Raw genomic sequence first — 16,956 nt, 5'->3', positions numbered from 1 at the left:
AGTATTATTTACAATAACCAAGATATGGATAATGACCAGTTTCTATTCTTGCAGCTTTACTTCCTTGCTCCATCTCGTTATGACTTTAAAAATTGATGCTAATCCATGTGAAATGGTATCTTTTTATATTTTTAATTACCATTTTCTTTGGTTATTTTTTGACCCAAGGATCTTTTTATATATTAATTTATCATTTGGGTTTCCTCTCTGATGAATTGGTTAATCATCTTCCATTTTGCTCCTGGGCAGTCTTTTTCATACTGATTTTTGGGGGAATGGGGGATGGTTCCTTTTGTATCTTGTAGTGTATTCGGTTATAAGCATTTCAGTTCATTTCCTCCTATTCTGTATTTTATCTTTAAATTTTTCTATGGTAACCTATTTAAATGCCTAAGTTTTAAATATCCATTATGTTTTCTGTCAGTGAAATTCCTCTTCCTGCCCTGTGCATCTCTACTTAATTGTTGGGAGTCAGATTTATTATAACTTCAGCATTTCCTTGTTAGCCCTTTCTCCCCCCAGAAGGTGGAAAATTTAGCATAATGGCTCTTTGCTCATTGCTTTGAAAGACTGTATCCCATAAGTGGTTAAGAATATAAGCTTTTTATAATCTGGTTTCAAATCCTAGCTTGGTTGCTTATTATTAGCTATATAACCTTCTTATCCCTTTGTGCTTTGTTACAGCACAAGTAATATGAGAATAATAATACTCACCAAACAGGAATGTTTTGAAAATTCAGTGAGTTTAAGATATGTAAAGTGTTCAGGGATGCCTGGGTGGCTCAAATGGTTGAGCATCTGACTCTTGATTTCAGCTCAGGTCTTGATCTCAGGGTCATGAGATTGAGCCCCAGGTCTGGCTCTGCACTGGGTGTGAAGCCTGCTTAAGATTCTCTCTCTCCCTGTCTCTCACTCTTTCCCTCCCCCCCCACCTCTGCCCCTTCCCCACTGGGGCTCCTGTGTGTGCACAAATTCTAAAAAAAAAAAAAAAAAAAAAAGATATGTAAAGTGTTTAAAACAATTCCTGGCACAAAATAAGTGCTTGGTAAACATGAGCTATTAGCCATCATTATTTGGAGTTCTATTATCCTGAAATCAAAACATCTAGAAAGTTTCAACCTAGTTTCTAGCAATACCTGATTTGGGGAGATGGGGGAGTAGATCATAAATTTTTGAGTTCTATCCCTGATTCACAGATTTAGCAAGTTTGACTTATACTAGTCTTGAAAGTGAGCAAGTAGGAGTATTAGAAACTTTTTTATTGTGAACAAACACTGAACTAATTAAAACATGTAAAGTGGGAGGCTTCTACTGTTTAACTCCGATTTTGGCATGCTGCCTGTATCCTAGAGAGAAATTGAACGTTGGTGGTAGAGATATGGAGGGCAGAGTTAAGAAATATTGAAGAGATGAAAAGTGTGAGCTTTGGACTCCCCTAAACCTGTATCTGAATACTGTCCCAACCATTTAGATAGCATGTGATGTTGGACAAAATGCTGCCCCTCTCTGCCCATTAATCTTGTCTGTATGGTGGGAGTAATATATATCACTGCAGTGAAGATGAGAGTGCAATTATTTTTCAAGCTTCCATTTGAAAGAGAGAACATGTAAGGAGGGGCAAAAAGAAGCATAACTTTACCTTTTTTCAAAGACACTTGGTTATTGAAGTCATTCCTTAAAGTAAAATACAAACTAGTTAGGGTTTGGGACCACTGAAGTAAATACCGTTTTTGCCTTAATGTAAGCCACAGTATCATTTTACTTAAAAAGGCTCAGTTTTAATTTGAGTTGCTTCTCTAAACCATAACTGGTTATCCTTTTGATTGAAGGCCCAATCTCTGGTCAGAAATCAACTTCAAATGATTATGTTTTTTAAGTGAGGAAATAAAATCTCTTTTGTGATAGTTACCATAGGAATGCAAATTAGTGAAAAGGATTGCTCATAAATAGTAGTAGCATAGAATTTACAGAGTTGCAGCTTAAAATGGATAAGAAGATTTTAAAGTTTGCATCCTGAATAAATATTTAACCGGTTATCTTTCCAGTAAGTACAAGGTGGACTGCGCATGCCTCAAAGAAAATCCAGAGTGCCCTGTTCTAAAACGTAGTTCTGAATCCACGGAAAACATCAATAGCGGTTATGAGACCAGAAGGAAAAAAGGAAAAAAAGAAAAGGATATTTCAAAAGAAAAAGATACACAAAATCAGAATATTACTCTGGATTGTGAAGGAACAACCAACAAAATGAAGAGCCCAGAAACTAAACAAAGAAAGCTTTCTCCCCTGAGACTATCAGTATCAAATAATCAGGTACTGAACTATGCTCTTCTGATTGTCAGCCGAAGTCAACAAAAGAAAATAACTTGTCATATTTTAACCTCTTTTTTGCTTTATGTAAAATGGTTTAAATTTTTTAAGTTAAACCTACTGTTATTTAATGAAGTACTTAGAAACATAAAACACAGGTTCTACTAGAATTTGTGCATTGTTAGTAAATAACTCAGCCAGCATATCCTTGCAGAATTGAATGCAAGATATTTCTATAACTGGGTAATTAAAAACTTCTTCCAGATGGTATTGTCCTTATGTTAATAAAATTCTTATTTAAAGTCTTAATTTCCTTTTTTAAATATTTGAGGCATAATTAATTCTATAAGGATGAGAGATAAGATTGTTCAGAGAAAATTCTCTTAACATGTATGGTAATTTGGAGGAATGAGTTTGCCCTCTGTGTCTGCTTTGCCCTCTACACAAATGAAAGTTAGGAGGGACCATTTAAATGTGAAAATTAAGTACAGTTTTACTCATCTCCAGTACCCCATCTTCCTTAATTAACAATAGTTTAATCAATTTAATAATTTCCCTTAAGTTTCAAATTGAACAAACATTTATTGGGCACTTGGTGTTTGTAGGCACTGGGTCTCATGAAGTAATTTTGTATGTTCATGTTTTGGGAAGACTATAAACAGAAGGCTGTGCTACCATATTTGACCTTGTGGGCTCTATTGATAACACTGACTCAAACTTTAAAAAGCAAAACTATTTGCATAATTTTGAAAGTGTTGAATTAAAACCAGTTTTAAAATTCTGAAATGTATTTAAGTAGGCTTATAATTTTCCTACGTTGAATTTGTTAGTTGTGGTTGAAAGGCATTTATAATAGTGCAGTGTCCCTAGTTTGTAGATGGAATAGTAGTATCTATAAAGCAGTCATTTCCATCTTTCAGGAACCAGATTTTATTGATGATATAGAAGAAAAAACTCCCATTAGCAATGAAGTAGAAATGGAATCAGAGGAGCAGATTGCAGAAAGGAAAAGGAAGATGGTAAGTTGGGAAGCCAGTAGCTGCTTCATGCTGTCACTTGCGCTTATGACAGCTGCTCTTCCCATAGTCATTGTCGCTGCCTTTAGGAGGCCTTTTACACTGTTGTTTGTTTCAAGTTAGCAAACAGGATGTGCCGCTGAGCATTTCTGTTTGGCTTTGTTGTTACCATTCAAGTAACTTGCACTAATCTTTTATATATTTACTGTGTGCTCATTAGACATTTTAGAATGTGACATTTAAGAAATTTTGAACATTTTTGAAGCTGAGAACTATCAATAAATTTTAATGCCAGAATCACTGTTCAAAATGTCTTTCATTAGCTAAATGTACCTTTCACTTCATAATTTAATGTAAAGCAAAAATGGAATTTTAAAGCTTATAATAGCACCAAATAAATGGCTTATGCAAAAAAAAAAAAAACAAAACCCCACTGTTTGGTAGCTACTATTTCTGTATCTCATACTGGTATCACAAGATTTTCATTAAAATACGTTTAGAATTTATATTCCTTGTTCCGCTTTTTATACATATATTTGCAAATAAATAATACAAGATATTTTCATAGAAGTCCATGGTAATTTGGCAGTGGATATAATATTTAGGCGAGTTAAGAAAGTTTTGTGATATAGTTTGCCCAAAGATTTGAAGATGATTTTACACACCAACTAATGATCTTACTATGGGTTTTCCCCACTCCCTTTTATTTTGTTTCATGTCTGTGATTTTCATGCTGAATTCCATGGAATTGCAGGTGTCATGTACTTAGGGAAGGGTAGGATCTTTGGAATTTGGTCATTGTAGGCCTACTTAATTTGTCTTTTTTATTGCCTGGATAGTCATTCCTCCAACATGGTTTTGTTGTTGATGTTCAGAATTGTGAAAGCAAAGCCCAACTTTTGCAGCCTGCAGGTTTCACAAACACTGCTGTGAGGGGACAGGGTAATGTTAGAGATCAGAGAGAAGAAAAACAACTAGGAGAAAATACTGGACGTGGTTGGTTATAAAGAAAGGAGGAGGGTTTTTTTCCTATACCTAAAGGAACTATCTTGAACCCTTTTCAAGATGTGGTTACATCTGAATTATCTGTACCTACCCAAATCACCTGTGGCCCTTTCTTGAGGAGATTTTCAGTATTGGCCTGTTCATTCCACAGTTGCCACAGCAGCATATTTGCGCTAATCTGCAAAACCAATTTGGAGTATCACTGGTTTTGGATGATGCATGTGTATGATAAGGAGGAACCAAGGGCTACAACAATCACTTTGAAAAATCATGAAATTTTTAAAAAACAGGTTATATGCCCTTAAAATAATTTTACTCAGGTTGCATTTTGTTTAAAAGTTTTTATGACTATGGGGCTACTTTTAAAATTTATCTATTAATGCTGAGAAAATCCATGAACTTTAGAACATCCTCATTTTCAGATCCCAGAAAATAGAAATACCCTTTTGCTGATCGAACTTTGGACAAACAAAAAGGCTTACTTGGGAATCCATTTTTGGTCAGGATTTTACCTGTTAGTATGCTATATTAATGTAGGCAAATGCTTTAAATTTTATATCCATTTTAGCATATTCATTTTAATATCTGCCTCTAAGGTAGCTGCTGTGCAGCTGGGTATTTTTCATACAAATAAAATGTGGAAAACTTGCAAAGTATTAGTGTTTAGAATTTGGTATTTTAAAGGGATATGAAATAAATATTTAAAAATCTTTGGCTCCTTGACCCTCAAAGTCATTGCAATGTTATTTCTAATTGGTACATTTGCTTTGATATTTTAATTACAGAATTTTTGGGTATGGTCAAATAAGCAGAATGTAAAAGCACTGTTGGGATTCTTAAGCCAGTTGGCATGGTCTCTCCCCACCCCTTGCCACATACTGGTATTTTTGAGGACCAAAATATTTGGCTTTGAAAAGTTTAAATATTAATCAGCCTTTAGTGTCTGCCTTTTGTATTGGGTAGGTTAACAGTAGTAGTTAGAAACATTAAGGTCAGCTCCTGAGAAACTGACTGAAATTTCCTCCTGTGAGAGGAAAGACTTTAAATCATTATTGGGTACTAGTTCTCTTGTAGATTTACAAGATTGGGATACAAAAGGAGTTAGTCCTACTCTCCTCCCAGATAAATACCATGTAATGTCCAAATTCAAATATACTTTAGCCTATCCTTTTGTAGTATAGCTTGAGCCATATGAAATTGTTGATTTGACAGTGTTTACCTACACAAATGGAAGTTTCATACATGACCTAATATTTAGCATTTTGCTCAGTCTCCAAAAATTGCACTGGTGGAAGTATGTATTTTGGTTGCTTGTCTTTTTTTTTTTTTTTTGGTAAGAATGGAAGACCAATGTCTCTGCCTTTCAGGGCATTTATAGAAACTATTATGGTGCAGCAAGAAATGTGGTAAAGGAGCTATAAATATGGTAGGTAACTTACAGCTGTGGTTGGAGGTAGGGTCAAAGACCATTTCATGAAGTAGGTACTATTTAGGATGGACCTTAGGGGTGGGATTTAAACAAGTACAGATTACCTTGTAACTAAATTGTATGGAGTACAATGTATGGAGTTACATGGAGTACAGAAATAGCCCTCCAGGGGAAAGAGCCTGGAGGTAATTATAAAAGTGATAAATCATATTTGGCTGGGATTATATAGGTGGTTTTTTGGGGTGGGGGAACAGGGAGATAAGGTTGGTTGATAGCAGATCACATGAAGTGTTGAATGATAAAGATTTCATGGAAGAATGTTTATTCAAATTACTATGTGGCCAGATAGAAAGCTATTCTTTTATTAAAAAATTTCTTTTTCCCTCTATTATTTTTCCCCCTTAGAAAGTTGTTACCTACTTACGAAAGCACACCTGTGTCTAAATGGTATAGAACTGAATAAATAGATGGTTTCCTTTTAGCTAGTAAGAGATACCTCTTTGGCGGTGGTTGGAACTGACTTTAGAGAATCTTAAAATCAACCCCATTAAGCTATGGCAGTTGAAATGCAAGTAGGCTGTTTATACTCACCTGATTCCAAAACCAGGGCACTACTGAGTGGATTCCCCCAGATGCATGGGAGGTGAAGTAAGGGGAGGTGAGGTGGCCATATAACCTTGTCAGAGGTAAAGAAAGTATGCAGAAAGGGGTTAGATTTTGGGAAGCTCATCGTATTTTGTTGAACTAACATGTGATCAATTAAAGTATAAAGCTTTTGAAAATTTTAAATAAACATGAGGCTTGCCCCACCCAGTGTATAATGACATGAAAAGACCCTCCTGAAGTATCTGCTGATACTAAGAATTGAAGATCACTAGAATATAAACTACATAAGGGTGAGAATTTATAATTTTATAAATAGTTACAGCCCCCAGTTCCTGTGGAAAAAAATTCCAGGTGTTTATAAAGTATATAAATGAGCCTGCTAAATATTTGTGGCAGCCATTTAAGTAGAGATATAGGTAGGCCCATGAATGTGAATTAAGTGAAGCTTCCTTATAGCCCAGGTAGTGCCCTGGAGGCCTTGCCAGGATGCAGGATTCGCCATAATTTTCTTATCTCTCATCCTTCACATCAGAAATTATTCCACAGAACACTAATATGTTTTGTGGGGTAGGGGGCGGGGGAAGCTCTGGGGCCAGTTGAGTTTAGTAAACAGTGCTTTAGATCCCCAACTTTGAGTTCTTCAGTATATACGTGGTGGTGTGTTTAAAAATTTGAAAAATTCTGTTTATGAAGGCATTTTGTAAACTTTGACACCCTTCCAACTTGTTTGTGGTGATACCTTTGACATCCCACAGATTTTTATCTGATGGAACAAGCATCCTGTGGGAAAACACTACTGTTAATTCCTCTAGGAAGTAACTTGACTTAGAAGATAGCTTTAGAAAATGGCGAGGAAATTTTAATAGTAAGATATCAGGATAAATGCCTTGCCAGGAAAGCCATCTGATGACATGTGAAATACATCTCCCATCTCACTTTTCTCTCCTTATAACATGATTAAGTTGATGTCGGTTACCAATTCTGATTTTCTTAGGTCCCATGTTCTCATCACAGAGTTTAGGAATTGTGTTTCTAAAGACGAGTAACTAATGACATTATGGTATTGAACAGCAAATGGGAACCCATTTATTTTTATTGGGGTTCTAGTCAAACAAAATGAGGATATTCAGCTTTAGCTGCTTTGTAATAAATTCAAGATTTCCCAAATCTCATTTAAATACTTCACTCATGCTTTCATATAACAGTGACATATGCTTTATATAATGTATATACAGTTCTTATTCATTTAACAAAAATGAGTGTTTGCTATACACTGAGCACCATTGAAAGTACTGGGTGAAAAAGAAGGCAAGGCTCTGGAGAAGCTTTCATGGAACACAGGTGTATAGAATAAGAAACAAATATCAAAGAGGAAACAGTACTGTGCAGAGAAACTGAATCATTGTGTGGTAGAGAAGAAATGGGGGTACTCCACAAGCCATACTGACTATTTGCAATTATTTTATTGGTAATCAATAATCTTAACCATTTTTTAAAAGATTAATAAATTAATCTCTAACTCTTGTTCGAGAGGATAAGCAAAGTCATTTGAGTAAGGAATCCCTTTTACTTTCTGTTTCAAGGCTATGGGTGGGGTAATTTAGCAGACTGGCCCTCCTGGTTCCCTTTCCTTTAAAAGGCAAGTTTTTTAAGAAGAACCACTTCTTATCTGTTAGCAAGGGAAAAAAGGAAACCTTGAGTCTCTAGATGTCTTCATTTTGTTTCCTTCTCAATTCTTTAACTCTACTACTAAGCACATTTCCCTTTAAAGCTAGTGTGGGGCACAGTTCATCAGCTTATTTTCACTCAGTTAAAAAGTACCAGTTATTGCTAATTGGGATGAATTATAACAATTTACTCAGTGGGGTTTATTTTTTCAGTTGCAATATTGTATCAAACTTTAAGCCATGTTCTTTAGTATGTACCCCTACAACTATATTGGACTTTACCTTTTCCGCATTTGTTGAATAGGAGTCTTAAACAAGTTCTCTATAGTCTCTTCCAAGCATATCAAGTTAGAGGATTTCAAGTCAGGTTTGTGCTCCAGTGTTTACATACGGAAGCACAAAATTAGAATAAAAATTTTCAAAATACCCACTCCTCAAGTGATAAAATGCTTTTAAGGGATAGTAAGCAGACTTTATTCTGCTTACAGGAATTACAGCACTCTATATTTGCTGCTGTAAAACCATAAACTAAGATACAGGTCATAAAAGCAATCTGTTGATCTTATCAGAGAGCCTTCATAGTTTCAGCTTAGCTCCCAATACTCCAGCGTTAACAGTGTGTCAGTTTCATTCCTGAAAGGCAAACCTGTTTAACTGTAATTCTGGATCAGCGTCAATAATTGCCCAGCTCACAGATAATACAGTGATCCTGAGGTCTGCTCATGGGCTTGGAATGAGTCCTGGTTATAGAACATGTCTTATGTGACAAGTATAATCTCAACTACATCAAGCACAGATGTTAGGGTCTGCTGAGGTTAATTAGGACTCCTAATTTCACTGATCCCCTACACAGGCTGTCACTACCCTAAGCCATATATAAAACTGGTTATTTTTCAGGTAGGTCTGTAAAATTGATGCTAAGTTTTCAGTCATTAACTAGATACTATACGTATGGTTATGTGTCAAAGAATGTATTGGATGCATTGGTGAAAATGCTGAATGACCTGGGAACCTTCAGGAATTTAAAATAAAATTAGATCAGTGTGCTAATGAATTTTTTCATGTAGAAAATCAAAGGCATGCTTACATTTCCAACATTTGTGTGTTTTTAAGATGAAGTTGGGTTAAAGGTATTAGGATATCTCTTTAGTGCTTTGGCTGACAGTTGTAGTAAATGTGAGAGGAGTTATGCTTTATTTTGCTTATGTAGTGTCACTGGTGGTTAAATGGAGAGAGTAAATTAGGAACCAGGAACCTTGGATAAGAATTATGGCTCTGCCTTTGAGTGAGTCACTTAATACACATGGGCTTTGGTTTCTTCAGCACAGGACTAGACTTTTTTTTTCCCCTAAGATCTTGACTAGCTCAAAAAGATGGAGTCATCTCTAAAGGATTTTCCTTTAGAAAAATTTTTAAATGAATGAGTTTGGTCCTTGTATCAATCTCTGACTCTCATTCTGACCATCTAAAACCAGTGAATACTGGACTATGTCAAACTTATTTTGTCATAAATTCATATTACCTTAAATACTGGTAAGTTTTTTACACATAAAATCATTCTTGCCAAGTTTGTTTCTTCTGGAAAAATGTACTTTTCTCAGATCTATTTTAAAATTTTTTGAAGAGACAAAATAACCACAGTAATTAGCTCCTTCTCCTCTCTCCACACCCGGTCCCCTGTTCAACAGGTGAAGCAGTTATGAAAATTATCATTTTTTATTTATTTTTGAGAGAAAGAGAACATGAGCGGTGGAGGGGCAGAGAGAGAGGAGGACAGAGGAGGATCAGAAGAAGGCTCTGTGCTGACAGCAGCAAGCCTGATGTGGGGCATGAACCCACGAACCACGAGATAATGACCTGAACTGAAGCTGGACTGAGCCACCCAGGTGCCCCCCAAATTATTTTCTAATCACTCCAGATTTCTAAATTTAGGATTTTAGAAAAGCCCTAATATAGAGACAGGGTTTTAATTGAGAGCCATAAGATGCAAGGAGGTTGAGTAAAGTGATTAAAAGACCAGAGATAGAAATTAACTAAGGAAAGAATTCAGCTTTAAAACTTCCAGTTCCAGTGAAAAGACTACTTTCACCTCTGCCGTTTATTTTAGTGCCAGAGCAAGAGAAGGAAGATGCAGACATGTAACAAGCAATCTTACCTCCGTGGACCTCAGTTTTCTTACCTGTAATATAAAGAGACTGAGGATAACTTGTTTTGAAGACTGATTAATTAGAAAGTCACTATTGTCAGAGTAGTTCTGTTGACAGATGATTTTTGTCCCCTTATTGAGTGTAAAAAATGAAAAAAAAAAATACAGGCAAGAGTAGTAAGCCTAAGTTTCCAGAGTATAGGTGTCTTAATGCTTGAAACTGTGCTAGTAATTACTGGAACTAAAACTCCAAGTTGGAGAAGACTATGCATGCATCCCGACCTTGAGTTTCGAACATTTCTCCCCCATGTTACTGACACAAGAGGAAAGCCAAACGGATCTGAGACTCAGGACTTGGTTCTTTTCATTTGGAGAACTGGACAGGTGATGAAAGTGCTTCTTCCTGTTTCTGGTTGAAAACTGAAGCATTTGCCAGGCCCACAGGCCAAGGCTCTGGGTCTTGCTTTTAATATTTTCTCTCCAAAGAGAACTGAAGATCAGAGGAACTCTTGTTGTTCCAGTCCCTGCCTTGAACTGTCAGCGGAAGACAGGTCAGAGGAAGAAGGATGCCTTAGAAGAATTGTAATTGAGGGCAAGAAAGCTAAAATACAAATAATAATCGACACCTAGGGGATGCCCACCATTTTCCAAGTGCTGTTGGCAAGCTGCACAGATACCTTCTATTTGAACTCAGTAACGTTTCAGTGAAGTGTAATTATTATTACATTTTGTAAAAAGCTCAAAAAGGTTAACTAGGTTGTGAAGTTGCCTAGGGTCACAAAGATAGCAAATGACTGATAGAATCATAATTTGAACCCAGCACTTCAGCCTGTAATATCCTGGTACCACAATGTCAATAATATATTCGCTCCCTAAGTTTCTATGAATGTAATCTTTTCAACATTTGTTAACGTAGGAACTTTTCGAATCTTATTTGAAAAAATGACTAACTTCCTATAAAGAAAGAGATTTTCAGTTTGGTAGAGCAAGGTAGTTTTTGATGCTTTTGTTGTTGTTGTTGTTGTTGTTTTGCTTTATCTGTATCGTGAACAGTGATCCAACAAGTATTCATTCCTTTCATGAAATATATTTGTAATGACAGGGTTTCTGGAGAGGTTTTGGACTCTGAGGTTCTCCAGTGTATATGTTCCCTCTCACTCCCCAAGTATCATCAATAGGAGGTTTTGCTAACAACATCCCAGAATTTATTTTTTACATTTGCCATGAACATTTGCAATTCTGAATTGTACTTCAGAGCAATGACATTTATTATGCCACTTGAAATTTAAATTTTGTAGACAAGAGAAGAAAGGAAAATGGAAGCAATTCTGCAAGCTTTTGCCAGACTTGAAAAAAGAGAGAAAAGAAGAGAACAAGCTTTGGAAAGAATCAGCACAGCCAAAACCGAAGTTAAAACAGAGTGTAAAGACGCGCAGGCTGTCAGTGACGCCGAAGCTACTCAGGTTTAGTTTTGTTTTCACCCCTTAAGCACTTTCCAGTGAGACTGTCACACCTGGTTTAGTTGCATCTGTTAGGAATTCTGTCTAATGCTGCTCAGTGGCATTTTTCAAATGCTAGGAGATTTTAGACTTGAGATACAAGATCCTATTTGCTTTGTTTTTCAATAAGAAAATGTAAATGTAGTATATATCAGAATTCAGAAAAACATTTAAGGAAATTAGCTCCTGAAATGAATTAATGCTTTTAGATTTCAGCTTCTCACTTACATAAACACAGTATCAAAAGTTCCACTCTGTTGTATTTTGAATTAGGAACAAGCAAAAGAAGAAACTGCTAGCAAGCCTGCCCCTGCCAAAGTGAATAGGACGAAACAGAGAAAAAGCTTTTCTCGGAGCAGGACTCACATTGGGCAGCAGCGGCGCAGACACAGAACTGTCAGCATGTGCTCAGATATCCAGCCGTCTTCTCCTGATCTAGAAGTTACTTCACAACAAAATGATATTGAAAATACTGTACTTGCAATAGAACCAGAAACTGAAACTGCACTAGCAGAAATAATTACTGAAACTGAAGTTCCAGCACTTAATAAATGTCCTACAAAGTACCCTAAAACAAAGAAGGTATGATTCTTAATGAATGTAGGAACTGTTTTTAAAAACAGTGTCTTATGATGTGAAATAGATTTGTGTTTTTAAGATACACTCTGTAAAACCTCATTAGGAAACAGAGTAACAGGCGTAGTTTTTACACCTAGCAAAGTTTTATTGTGTTTTTTTAATTTTTTTTTTTTTAATGTTTATTTATTTTTGAGACAGAGACAGAGCATGAACAGGGGAGGGGCAGAGAGAAAGGGAGACACAGAATCGGAAGCAGGCTCCAGGCTCTGAGCTGTCGGCACAGAGCCCGACGCGGGGCTCGAACTCACGGACCGTGAAATCATGACCTGAGCCAAAGTCGGACGCTTAACCGATTGAGCCACCCAGGCGCCCCTATTTTTTTTTTTTTTTTTTTTTGATTTATTATGAGAGAGACAGCGCAAGCGGGGGAGGGGCAAAGAGAGCTGGAGAGAGAGAATCCTAAGCAGGCTCTGCACTCTTAGTGCAGAGCCTGATGCAGGGCTCAGACTCACAAAACCATGAGATCATGACCTGAGCCAAAACCAAGAGTGGGACACATAACTGAGTAAGCCACCTGGGCAGCCCCACCTGACAAATTTTTTTAAACCAAGAATGAGAATCACAGAACTATAAAAATCAGTTAATAAAAAATGCTTGCGTTATTGTTAATAAAGACAGTTATAATATTCAGTATATCAAGAAGACCTTTTCGTATTGTAAATCATAATGCAGTGATTTTAAGAATTTATCAAAATTGCTATTTTTGCATGCCCTATGTACTAAGTTTATACTTCTCAGAAACAACTGGTTTTACATGTTATCCTTTATTTTTTTGTATTTCTTACAAATTTCACAGTATAGGTAAATAATAAAAATTAAATGTGAAGGAATTACTGATTGCCGTAAGGGAAGGGCAGGTTTAGATCAATTTGTTCATCTTTGAAAAACTGTCAGATTGAATGAGGCAATTATGAAACTATTCATCAAGGTAAATCAACCTGAACTTTACAGCTCAGAAATAACATCCATATGAAGCCCCCATCCCCAGTGTAGAGTATGGTAGATTGGAGCAGAGATACCAAAGTGGTAATCCTTAGACTCTTTGGGGAGGGGTTAGATCATAAATAGTAATTCTTGCACACTTTTGTAACAAAATATTTTGAGACTTAATTTATCTTGTCTTTGTTTTTACCAAGTTCAGCACAGTTTGTAGGTAGTGTGAGGCCAGGAGAAATATATCAGTAAACAACCAGGATGAGCCCAGGAATGTACTTTCACAGTGAATCAGAGGGTTAGTTAGAGATAAGATCTAAATACAGTTCTAATTGGAAGTCTGTACTCTTCCTTACAGCCCCTCAGATCTTGAACAAGCCAACACTTGCCTTATTAATGAGCAGTTAAATGTATGCTAATTATACTGGAATTAAAAAAACAAAACCAAACAATTAAGTTATTCTTGCCCACTTTGGAAGGACAAAAAATAACTGCACCTTTTCTTTGTAATTTGGATTAGTGAAAAGAAAAACTCATGGTTAAAAGAGAAGATACAAATAGGACATAATTCCTGCCTTTTAATTTTAAAGTGACTAAATTATTGTGGTGTTATCAATTTACTTAAATTCCTGACCTGAGATGTAGACTCTTATATCGTATTTGATTCTCTAAAAAAGCCTCTCTTGCCACAGGTTTTGTTGATGGTATTCCCTTATTTAAAAAAATTTTTTTAGCATTTATTATTTTGGAGAGAGAGTGGGAGAGGGGCAGAGAGAGGGAAACACAGAATCTGAAGCAGGCTCTAGGCTCTGAGCTGTCAGCACAGAGCCCAGTGTGGTGCCCAAACTTGCAAACCACGTAATCATGACCTGAGCCTAAGTCTGATGCTTAACCGATTGAGCCACCCACCAGGTGCCCCTTCCCTTCTTTTAAACAGTATACTGTTTGAGTACCGAATTATCATGATTTCTCCTAATGTAAAGGCCTCATTCAATTTAATAATACATAGTACTTATTCTGTGCCAGATACTGTTTGAAGAACTTTATGTTACTTAGCTCTTTTAATCCTTGCAATAACCCTGTTTGTAGAGCTAGTTTCTATTTTGACCCTTCTTTGACAGATAAGGATTGAGATGTGGAAAGATTGCATAACTTGACCTATGGAAAGGTCACAGTGTAAGTGGCAAAGCCAGGATGCATAATCCAGGCATCTGGGTGCAGATTCCATGTGCTTTTCTGGTTTTTGTTCTGGACATAACCAATTGTATAGACACTGAGAAAAAAAAAGATACTAGAATGCTTATAATGATTATCTCTGGAAGACAGGATGTGGGTAGATCATTCTTTTAATGTGTGTTTATCTGCATGTGTAAGAATGTATTAACTACTTTTAGTACTTTTTTTTTTTTAACAAATTACACTTCCAGTAAAAATAAAAAGGATACATTTGATACCCACATAGAAAAGATCAGTGCCCACACAGCAGACAAAATGTGCTTGTGCTGATAAATGTAATCCTTATTTCCATGCCCATTACAATCAAACTTTATTAAATAACTAAAACTAGCCTACAAGAAAAGTGAGTAATCGTTATACTTTAGGGATCAGGCATATTCATGTTACCAGTAAAGTCTGAACTGCATGCACTGTCAATTAAAAAAATCAACAGAATTTTAAAAAGGATTGTGTAAAATTTTAAATATTGATTGTCAATGCCAACACCCCCCTCCCTTTTTTTTTTAATGTATATACACTGGTCTCATCATCTCCTGGGGATTCTGATAGTCAATCAGGGTAGAAAAGCACTGCATAAAATCAGATTTTTCTAACAAACAGGTCATAGAAGCAGTAGCAAATCTAAATTTAGTGTTTTTGTGTGTTTATAAGATGGTACTGAATCTCTTAGACTTGACTCTTTTACAGAAGGTACCATTATGTGATTTCTTCCTGCAAAGTACTATTGTATAAAAAATTTTAGGAGTAAGAGGAGGTACCCAAGGAAATGTAGAATGATGGATTGATTTTTTAGACATATGAATGATTTAAATATTTCATTTTGGGTAATATGTTTTCAGATTTGGGGTCAGAGTGTTCTATAGGAGCATCTGTATAACTGTAATTACATGTAGAATGATCCGGATTTCTCTTTTCTCTAGCACTTGGTCAGTGAATGGTTAAGTGAGAAGAATGAGAAGACTGGAAAACCTTCTGACAGCCTTTCAGAAAGGCCTCTGCGCATAACTACAGATCCTGAAGTGTTAGCCACACAGCTCAATTCTTTACCCGGCCTCACTTACAGCCCCCACGTATACTCTACTCCTAAGCACTATATCAGATTTACTTCACCATTCCTTTCAGAAAAAAGGAGAAGAAAAGAACCTAGTGAAAACATTTCTGGCTCATGCAAGAAGGTAAACTGTTCTTTGGCTATATAAATCTAGGATGAGCCAAGGCCAGTCTCCTTCCTTGCTATCATTCCTGGCAGTGAAATGCTTTTAGCATCAGCTTTACATTTACAGGCTGTATAAACAGCTACAAACTGACTTCTATTCATTTATTATGTATTTCAGCGATGGTTGAAACAAGCTTTAGAAGAGGAAAACTCAGCAATTTTACATAGATTTAATTCACCCTGTCAAGAAAGATCCAGAAGTCCTACAGTCAATGGTGAAAGTAAAAGTCCACTGCTATTAAATGATAGCTGTTCTCTTCCAGGTAGAATTTCTTTTCAGTACTGTTTTAGTGTGAAGAATGTGGCAGGATGTAAATGGTTTTTACAGCAAACATATTCTAGTTATTATGTACTTTATAAAAGCAGCATTTTTTTTGAGAGAGAGCAAGTAAGCATGTGCAGGCAGGGGGGGACAGAGGGAGGGGGGGAAATCCCAAGCAGGCTCCATGTTACAACCCTGAGACCATGACCTGAGCCAAAAGCAAGAGTCAGACGCTTAACTGACTGAGCCACCCAGGGGCCCCAAGAAGCATATTGTTAACTTTTTTCTGTCCTCTAACCTTTTAGATGAAGATAAACATGAAAACCTTCATTTGTAGTACTATGTATGTTGGGGTTTAGGGGTGAAGTTACGGGCTGCTTCTCAGATTCAATAGAACTCTTAGAATAAATCGATTAAATTAACATCTGTACTTGTAAGACTTCTTAGAAACTCCTAGGTCTGTAAGTCATTTGGCAAGATAATGCATGTTGTAATAGTAAAATTAATGCAGGGAGGGGTGGGGAGAGATTGCTTCATGTTAGTAGTATCTTTAAAAACCCTGAAATTTAGTTTGGGGGTGAAAGTCATCATAATTACTATTGTTGATGTTTTGATCTTTCCCAGAATATATTACAGATTGTAGCACATACCAGCAATATAATGTCTGTGAATTATTATTGCATCAACAGATTTAACTACACCACTAAAAAAACGAAGACTTTATCAGTTGCTAGATTCTGCTTACTCAGAAACCTCCACACCTACTCCCTCACCATATGCTACACCAACCCACACAGATATTACTCCCACGGACCCATCATTTGCCACTCCTCCACGGATAAAATCAGATGATGAAGCTTGTAGAAATGGTTATAAGCCCATATATTCGCCAGTTACCCCAGTAACTCCTGGCACACCAGGAAATACCATGCACTTTGAGGTGAGAAATTTAAATGGGGGGGGGGGGAACCCCTGTGGGATTGGTATTTAATAGC

At 36.4% G+C, this 16,956-nt stretch overlaps 2 protein-coding genes across 5 annotated transcripts in view; one reads left to right on the top strand and one right to left on the bottom strand.

Annotated features, from left to right (window-relative positions):
* Window positions 1-16,956, bottom strand: part of SRPK2 (SRSF protein kinase 2) — a 389,837-nt gene that overhangs the window by 110,597 nt on the left and 262,284 nt on the right. The window contains exons 17-18 of one of the 2 annotated variants that reach the window (XR_007460240.1): window positions 6,349-6,433; window positions 4,206-4,506 (exon numbers count right to left, since the gene is read on the bottom strand). The exons of the other annotated variant lie outside the window; for it this stretch is intronic. The gene's annotated coding sequence lies outside the window, so the exon portion shown is untranslated. Of the gene's footprint in view, window positions 1-4,205; window positions 4,507-6,348; window positions 6,434-16,956 lie in introns of those variants that run through there. 2 annotated transcript variants of the gene reach the window in all.
* The window catches only part of KMT2E (lysine methyltransferase 2E (inactive)), a 99,464-nt gene that overhangs the window by 75,672 nt on the left and 6,836 nt on the right, over window positions 1-16,956 (top strand). For all 3 annotated transcript variants that reach the window (XM_049642809.1, XM_049642810.1, XM_049642811.1), the window contains 7 exons: window positions 2,046-2,310; window positions 3,228-3,326; window positions 11,475-11,639; window positions 11,949-12,257; window positions 15,404-15,658; window positions 15,818-15,962; window positions 16,651-16,901. In XM_049642809.1, coding sequence (XP_049498766.1) covers window positions 2,046-2,310; window positions 3,228-3,326; window positions 11,475-11,639; window positions 11,949-12,257; window positions 15,404-15,658; window positions 15,818-15,962; window positions 16,651-16,901 — 1,489 coding nt within the window. The remainder of the gene's footprint in view (window positions 1-2,045; window positions 2,311-3,227; window positions 3,327-11,474; window positions 11,640-11,948; window positions 12,258-15,403; window positions 15,659-15,817; window positions 15,963-16,650; window positions 16,902-16,956) is intronic.

This window comes from Panthera uncia, chromosome A2 (assembly GCF_023721935.1).
Source record: "Panthera uncia isolate 11264 chromosome A2, Puncia_PCG_1.0, whole genome shotgun sequence".
Classification (NCBI taxonomy): domain Eukaryota; kingdom Metazoa; phylum Chordata; class Mammalia; order Carnivora; family Felidae; genus Panthera; species Panthera uncia.
This window is presented reverse-complemented; position numbering and strand designations above follow the sequence as displayed.